This window comes from Metschnikowia bicuspidata (assembly GCF_001664035.1).
Source record: "Metschnikowia bicuspidata var. bicuspidata NRRL YB-4993 chromosome Unknown METBIscaffold_3, whole genome shotgun sequence".
NCBI classification, from domain to species: Eukaryota; Fungi; Ascomycota; class Pichiomycetes; order Serinales; family Metschnikowiaceae; genus Metschnikowia; species Metschnikowia bicuspidata.
This window is the reverse complement of record NW_017387733.1, coordinates 1,681,025-1,688,429: the sequence shown is the minus strand read 5'-3', so window position 1 is coordinate 1,688,429 and position 7,405 is coordinate 1,681,025. Positions and strand designations below refer to the sequence as shown.

Sequence of the window (7,405 nt, the reverse complement as noted above, 5' to 3'; positions counted from 1 at the left end):
ATTCAACTTCTAGTTACCGACTCAGTCTGCAGAGCTCTCGCCGTTATTCCAGCGCTAAAGCGAGTGCAAGCAACAGAAAAATCAAAAACGAAAGGAACAAAAACGAAAGGAACAAAACGAAAAAAAAGAAAAAAAAAACACTGTAATCTCACAAGTCTGTCTTTGACGTTTTCCATGCGAGCAGCGAACCACGGTAGAGCCAGCCAAGCACAGCTGTACTCCACTCAAAGCGCCCAGACCCAAAACCTAGAAATACATTTGGAATTCCTCAAGCCCCGCAGAACCGGGTGTCATTTCACCAATCCTTCCTAGCCTCGCCGGAACCTCCGCTATATGCACACCAGGCCTGAGTCAATTCGCATGGTGCCCCCGGCCCCTTCTTCAAGACGCGTAAAGTCCTAGAGCCAAATCACCAATCCACGGCCGATCGAAGAAGCTCCATTTTGGCGCCAAGATTCGGCCAGCCTTCACTTTGCCTTTTCGCCTGCTGCAGCCCGGGACCTAGCACCAGCAACAGCCCGCCCCACACCCGTACATCCGGCGCGTCGCTGGCTCTCACTGCTAAACCCACCAAGCGCCATAGAGTAAAACAGACCCCCCACCAGACACTCCGTTCAGCTCCCGAGCGGGTATTTCTGTCACTTTTCCGGAGTCGTACTTGCTGGCCAACTCAAAACTGCCGCCCCGGGTCTGCAGATAGACGACACGTGCCCTCGCACCACGCGTTTCCTAGGTCCCCACCAGGCCCCGTCCATCGTTTGGAAGGCCCCCGAAACCCGCCCTTTCCCCCGGATTCCCGGCCCTGGCATCGGCCCTGTGTCTTGTGGGCGCCCGCAGCTCCTAGAAACACCGCTTTTTTCCGGAAAAAAGCAGCTCCACGGTGGCTTTGCGACACCCCCACCCGGCCATCCTGAGCCTCCTCAACGGCCAGCCTTATTTCAGCCGCCGGCACGCTTTTTGTGCCCGAAACAACCCCACACTCCATGCACAGCTACAGCTCCCTGAAGGAGCACCCCGCGCCCGCGGGCCGCCCCGCCATGCCCCCGCTGCTCTCGGCCACGTCCAGCCGACGGCCCACTCTCAGCAGAACACAGTCTGTCCAGGCTGTCATGAGCCAGAACGACACGGCCATGCACAAAGGCTCGCTGGCCAGCGGCAGCAGCGGCCCGCCGGCCGCCGGGTCCGGCTCCGCGGGCGGCGGGGCGTCGGAATCGCGCCGCAACAGTGGCAAACAGAGGTCGCTCAGCCAGGTTTTGGCGTCCAACCTCCTCAACACCAACCAGTACTTGGCGCAGGAAAAGGCGTACCTCAAGAGAATACGAAACCAGTGGGGCGATGACTACTACACTAAGGGCATCAGCGGGCTCGGTTCCGGCGACGCGAAGGACCACGAGCTCGGCAAAAACAGCTTCGGCAATATCAACGACGACGACGACGACGACGACTTGTCCTCGTACTGCAACTCGGACATTCTCCTGAACTTGGACGACGACAAGTTCCAGTTCGACTCCAGCCTCGCGTTCGACATCATGCGCAACAGCAACTCCAAGCTCAGTTTCGACGACGACTTGAAGACCATCAGCCGGGACAACGTGCAGGACCCGGCCGTGGTGGAGCGGCTCGAGTGGCAGTCCATGCTTCTCTCCGTGCTCACGGGCGACGTCGTGCGCTCGGAGAAAACCAAGATCATTGACACGGTCAACCCGGCCGAGGGCCTGGAGCATTTCTTGCGCCTGCGCTATCGCGAAAACCTCTGGTTCGGCATCCGCGCCAAGATCTTCGGCCGGTCCGTGGACGACCAGAAGAAAATCACGCTCTACCGCCGGAACCACGTCGACCTGCTCATCGACGAGGTGCTCAACTACGAGATATCCTACGCTCCCGAGGCCCGGCTGCCGCGCGAGCAGATTGTCGATATCCTCGACCGCTACGAGCGTGCCTGCGAGTTGTGGCGAGCGCTTGAGGACATGAAGCACGACAAGCCCACGTGCCGAGACGACGCCTTCCAGGACCGCATCGATGCGCTCACCGCGTGGCTCTCCATAAGCGACGCCATCGAGCGCGAGTCCCGCTCGTTCAAGGCGTGGATCGGCAACGATGATTTGGACGTGACCCGTGGACGCACGGCTAGCCATTCCCAGGAAAAGTCCGAGTCTTTGTCCGAAAGCAAGACAAAGGTGAACAAGATCTTCGAGGAGGACAACAAGTCTTTGGCCGAGAGAATCGTCAAGGAGAAGGACGTCAGCATGGTCTTCAGAAAACGCATCTTTCTCACGCTCGCGCCCTGGATGGTCAAGTCGAAGAAAAACTACATTCGCTTGGGCACGATTTTCGAGACCTTGAAGTTGCCGGACTATGTGCGCAACCTCATCGACCTATGTCTTGTTCCCATGCGCTTGATCAAGGAAATCATCGAGAGCAGAATCAAGTACGCTATGAAGTTGCAGAACCCAACCTTGATGATGATCGACCAGATGATAGACGATTTCAAGTCCTACATTGCCATTGCCCTAGAGGTGAAAGGCGGCATCATCGAATACTGCAGATCGGACGTGGACAGAATCTGGATCATCAAGGACATGTTTGAGAAGGACATCGAAGTCTTCGACCAGGTCGTGCTTCAGTGTGTCCGCTACTACCTCCATTTGCTCAACAAGAAACTCAATGACAGTTCGAGGTCCCCTCACCTATTCAGAACCAACAAAGAACCGGAGGAGCTCGAGAGTGCGTGGAACTTCTTGAGAAACTTGGGCGAATACATTGACGGCGGGGGAAGCGTTGTGGCAGAGAGCGTCACATCAGTGACCTCGCGACTTTGCCACAAGTTGTTGGCGTACCTTCATCATCAAGTCAACAATCCGGCGACTCCCGTGAATGGCTCAGCGGACTTCACTCGCTGGTATACATCTACGACAGAGAACTTTGGTCAGCTTCGACGTAAATTGGCCCGATTCACAGGCCAGATCTCCCAAAAGTTCACGAATTCTTTTGTTTTCGAGGTCTACAAAACAGAAAACGGAAGCAAGTCAATTCTTGAGATCTTGAAGGACACAAACCATTTTCTTGTCAACACCAATACAGTCGAAGCGCAAGGAATGTATTTTTTTGCTAGTCCCGAACTAATCGACAACGAGGCCGAGATTTTGCGGATTATTAATGGGTCGTGTATTGGGTCGGATCCAGAAGGGGCTATCTCTGAGTTTGCTGAACTTGTAACTGCAGAGGAGCGAGATTACAGCGACTTCGCTAATTTTGAGAATCACCACAATCCGAAATATACCACGTCTTATGTGATCACTTACTGCCCGACCAAACCAATTGTGTGGAAGGGGGACATGATCAAACTCACAATGGACAACATGCCGATCTCCGACGTGAGACCCGGGCAAATGCTCTTAATCTCGAATCTCCCCCACTTCAGCCTTCATATCGCAAAAGACAGGTTTCTTGATGCTGTTTCTGATAATTCAGTGAACGAAACATTGAAAGCTGTGGAGCAAAGATCTTCATTGACGAAAGTACATCAGGAATTGACCAAAATTAACAAACTTTTTTTCCGCATGACATTGGCTGTTTTTGACTCTGTCTCTATTTTGACATTGAAATGCAGACAAATGTTTCCAGAAGGAGACTATCAAGAGCTAGTTAACTCATACTTTATTCATGCAAGAGACTTTGGCAAGAGTTCGGTCAAATGGTCTGACGCTTCAAAAAAATCCACTGTTATCATGCGTCTCATACGTTTAGCAATTGATTGGGTTAGTTTTATCTGTGACGATTGTGTCCCAACAGATCGGAAAACTTTCAGATGGTGTGTGCTAGCTTTGGAATTCGCGATGGAGATGACTAGAGGCTTCAACATCCTTGTCCTTGATGAAGATCAATTCTACAAGCTTAAACTAAAGGTTGCCCGTTGTATGTCTCTCTTGATTTCTCATTTCGATATCATGGGTGCAAGATCTAGCGAAGCAGAACAGCGGAGATTGCTCAAGTGGTACTCCCAAAGACAGGGAATCGAAAAATCTGCGGACGACGATGAAGTATTGTCGGCATACCAAGAGGATTTGATGGCTCAAATCTCTGAGATTGAGGCTTACCGATCTGATGTACAAGAAGAGTTGAACTCCATTGGTAGAGTCTTGGACGTCTCCGACCTGGAGTATCAGTTCGTGACGCTATTAGCCTCGTCGTTCTCGAGTGTTTCCATCAGATGGCAAAAAGGTAAATTTATTGGTGGTGGGTCTTTTGGACAGGTCTATGCAGCAGTCAATTTAGATACCGGTGGTGTCATGGCAGTTAAAGAGATTGTCTTCCATGATAGCCAGTCCTTGAAGCTCATTCCTTCGATCAAGGAGGAGATGACTGTGCTTGAAATGTTGAATCACCCAAATGTTGTCCAATACTTTGGTGTTGAAGTGCATCGCGACAAAGTATACATATTCATGGAGTTCTGTGAAGGAGGATCACTTTCAGGGCTTTTGGCGCATGGCCGTATTGAGGATGAAATGGTTATTCAAGTCTACACCTTACAGATGTTGGAAGGCTTGGCATACCTCCATCAATCAGGTGTTGTGCACCGAGACATTAAACCCGAAAACATCTTATTGGACCACAATGGTGTTATCAAGTTTGTTGACTTTGGGGCTGCTAAGGTAATTGCAGCTAGTGGAAAGACAAGGAACACTGCAAGTCATTCTTCAAGGACGGGCACTGGAGGCAACAATCCACAAAACTTGAACTCGATGACAGGCACGCCAATGTATATGTCGCCGGAGGTGATTACTGGTCAGAGCTCGTCGAAAAGCGGGGTTGTGGACATCTGGTCGCTAGGATGCTGCGTTCTTGAAATGGCCACTGGTAGGAGACCATGGGCCAACCTTGATAATGAGTGGGCAATCATGTATCACATCGCAGCAGGCCACAAGCCTCAGTTGCCCTCGCCGGACCAGCTCAGTGAGGAGGGAATTCGGTTTCTTTCCAGGTGTTTGGAACACGAACCAAGCAAGCGTCCGAGTTCAACGGAGCTTTTGAATGATCCATGGATTGTCCAAATCAGACAGGTTGCGTTTGGATCCAGCGACGCCGGAAACACCCCGCTGTCAGAGACCAAGGTTGAGCTCTCTTGAGCTCTTTGTTTCTACGGATGGGCTTTGTGTGGATGATCCAAAATAACGTCTCCGATGCAATACTATATACAAATCCTTAAAGAAATATCATATTTACTTGGCCATCTCGTTCAAGATCGTGCGGATTTCTGAAGAGCGGTCTCCTTTGATGTTCACCTCGCCTGTGAGCGTGTTCACACGCACGTGCTTCTTAGGCACGTTATTCTTAAAGAGCACACGGGACAACTCTTCGGCAAAAAGAGCCGCATTACCCTTGACACGTTTGATTTCAGTGGTGATCTTCGTGTTCTGTATTTTTTTGTACACCGGCCAGGTGCCTGTGGCGGATTGTGTGATGTGGTATTGGTTTTCCTTTTCAAATGTGTTGTTGGGAAGTTCGTCCACAGTGATGGCCGATAAGCTGGGCGCCTTGTAGACCGGTTTAGATACAGCGGGCATAGTCACTCTAAGGCCTTTTAAAAGGGTTGTGTTTGGTTTCATTTCGAATGTTTGTATATTTGGAGGGTCAATAGGATACTTTGGTCAAAGAACTTTCAAAACCTTTTTTCACGCTAGACGCACGTGCCCTGTCACGTGACTGCATGCACTGGTAGGAGCAGGAATGGGAACAGACTAGGGGCAAAAAGACTGACCCAGTTTCTGATTTTGAAAATCAGAAGTAGAAAGCAGAGTATCAAGAACCAAAGTGAGCAAATGTCGCAGAATTCCACAATTCGCTAGATGTGTATGATATACTTGCACAAACCAATGCGCTTCTTGGGTGCTGGTGATGGTGCTTCAACCCTGCGTATATTCGAAAGGAAAGTGATATACGTAATACAACTTCTCATGGGCCGATGCATACTATATTTAGCGGCCAAATTTGCTTTTAAAAAAGGCCGTGAAAAAGCAACTAAATAAGTTTGGATACCGAAGTATTTCGAAAGGTTCTTGCATAACATATAATCATGCGAAAAATTGACTTTGGCGCTTTTAATTATTGATGCAAGAATAAGTTGTTTTAAACAACATCCAACTCTCTTGTAGACTTGAAGGGAAGCATGAGCATCATTGATTGATATTTTGCGCTCGTTGGTAGCTCCAAAGCCCTACTCTAGTCGTGGCATATGAAACGTCAATTCTAATTATTGATCTATAGAAGCAGGTTCTCACTGACAGTGTACATTTGACAATATATATCATCGTACGCCAAGACTCTGATTAATATCATTCTTTAAGGAGTTTTCAAACAATTCTCTCGACAAAAATCGTTGATAGAATAACACTAGCTAGCTTCTGCCATAAGTTTATGCAGACGGAAAACGTTAAGAACTGTGGCCAAACAGCCCGCATGTTCCTTCTCAGTTTAAAAAATGTATTGTGTCATCGAGATAAACAGCCACAAACTTGTTTAGCACAGAGTCAAATATCTCACTCATGAGGTGTTGAAACATAGACGGAGCAAGGCATAAAGTGAAAGACATAATACGCCAAGCGTACTGTCCAAAGGGCGTGAAAACGCAAATTTTTATACACATCTTGTTCTGTTCCATCTTTCTTTCTCACAAGTATGACCGATGCGCCATATGGTGGGCCACAGGGATGATCTTCTTATCTTTGAGTAGCTGATTGATTTGTGGCGCCAACTCTTTGCTATCTGTAAAGAACGACGATACGTTGAGCGGTGCAGAGGTTATGAACCATTAATAAGTATAGTTTGTGCTGTAGCGCCCCTTTCAATGGGAAGCCCGCTGGTTATTCACTGGTCACATCCGCGTAGGTGATGATATCAAACAATCTGAGGTGCATTTTGTTGGCTTGTATTTTATGCAAAAAGTCTATGGCTCGTACATGGTGCAGCAGTAAGCCAAAGAATTGAGAAATAAGAAGACTATACAGTGAATTCCATGAACCCGAAAGTTCCACTTTGTTTCCAGCATGCTCGTCGTTTGTGTTGTCTCTCGAAGCCGGGGAGAAAAAGAGTCATGTAATTCCCAGCTTTAGTTTATGCACATGGCCGTGCCTAGGAGCTCGATCCAATTAACAGCATATCAACGTCGTGCGTGTGTTCGGTCTTCTTATTATTTTCCTGTTCACAATGGTTGGAAGAAAACAATTCCGTTAATTAACAACGGCTGCTTGAACCACGAAGTTGGCCTTTGCCGGCCAATCTTACCCCAGTGAATAAATGTATAATACCCCATCGCTGCTCGTTCAGTCAAGCACCAGCCCAGCGCTAAATGAAGACATTTGTAGTGGTCTCTATATGGTAATCTGGGGCGTTTAGATTTTGTATCGCA

At 48.8% G+C, this 7,405-nt stretch overlaps 2 protein-coding genes across 2 annotated transcripts; one reads left to right on the top strand and one right to left on the bottom strand.

Annotated features, from left to right (window-relative positions):
* Positions 1–1,209: 1,209 nt before the first annotated feature.
* Positions 1,210–5,105, top strand: SSK2 (mitogen-activated protein kinase kinase kinase; the record flags this gene model as incomplete). Its single annotated transcript, XM_018858298.1, has 1 exon — positions 1,210–5,105. A coding segment is annotated over exon 1 (3,576 nt), but the record flags the coding sequence as incomplete, so codon positions are not given.
* A 4-nt stretch (positions 5,106–5,109) lies between these two features.
* On the bottom strand, positions 5,110–5,628 carry IMG2 (mitochondrial 54S ribosomal protein mL49). The gene has a single exon (XM_018858297.1). The coding sequence runs from the start codon at positions 5,604–5,606 to the stop codon at positions 5,220–5,222; it is 387 nt and encodes a 128-aa protein (XP_018711932.1). The 5' UTR covers positions 5,607–5,628; the 3' UTR covers positions 5,110–5,219.
* Positions 5,629–7,405: the final 1,777 nt, after the last annotated feature.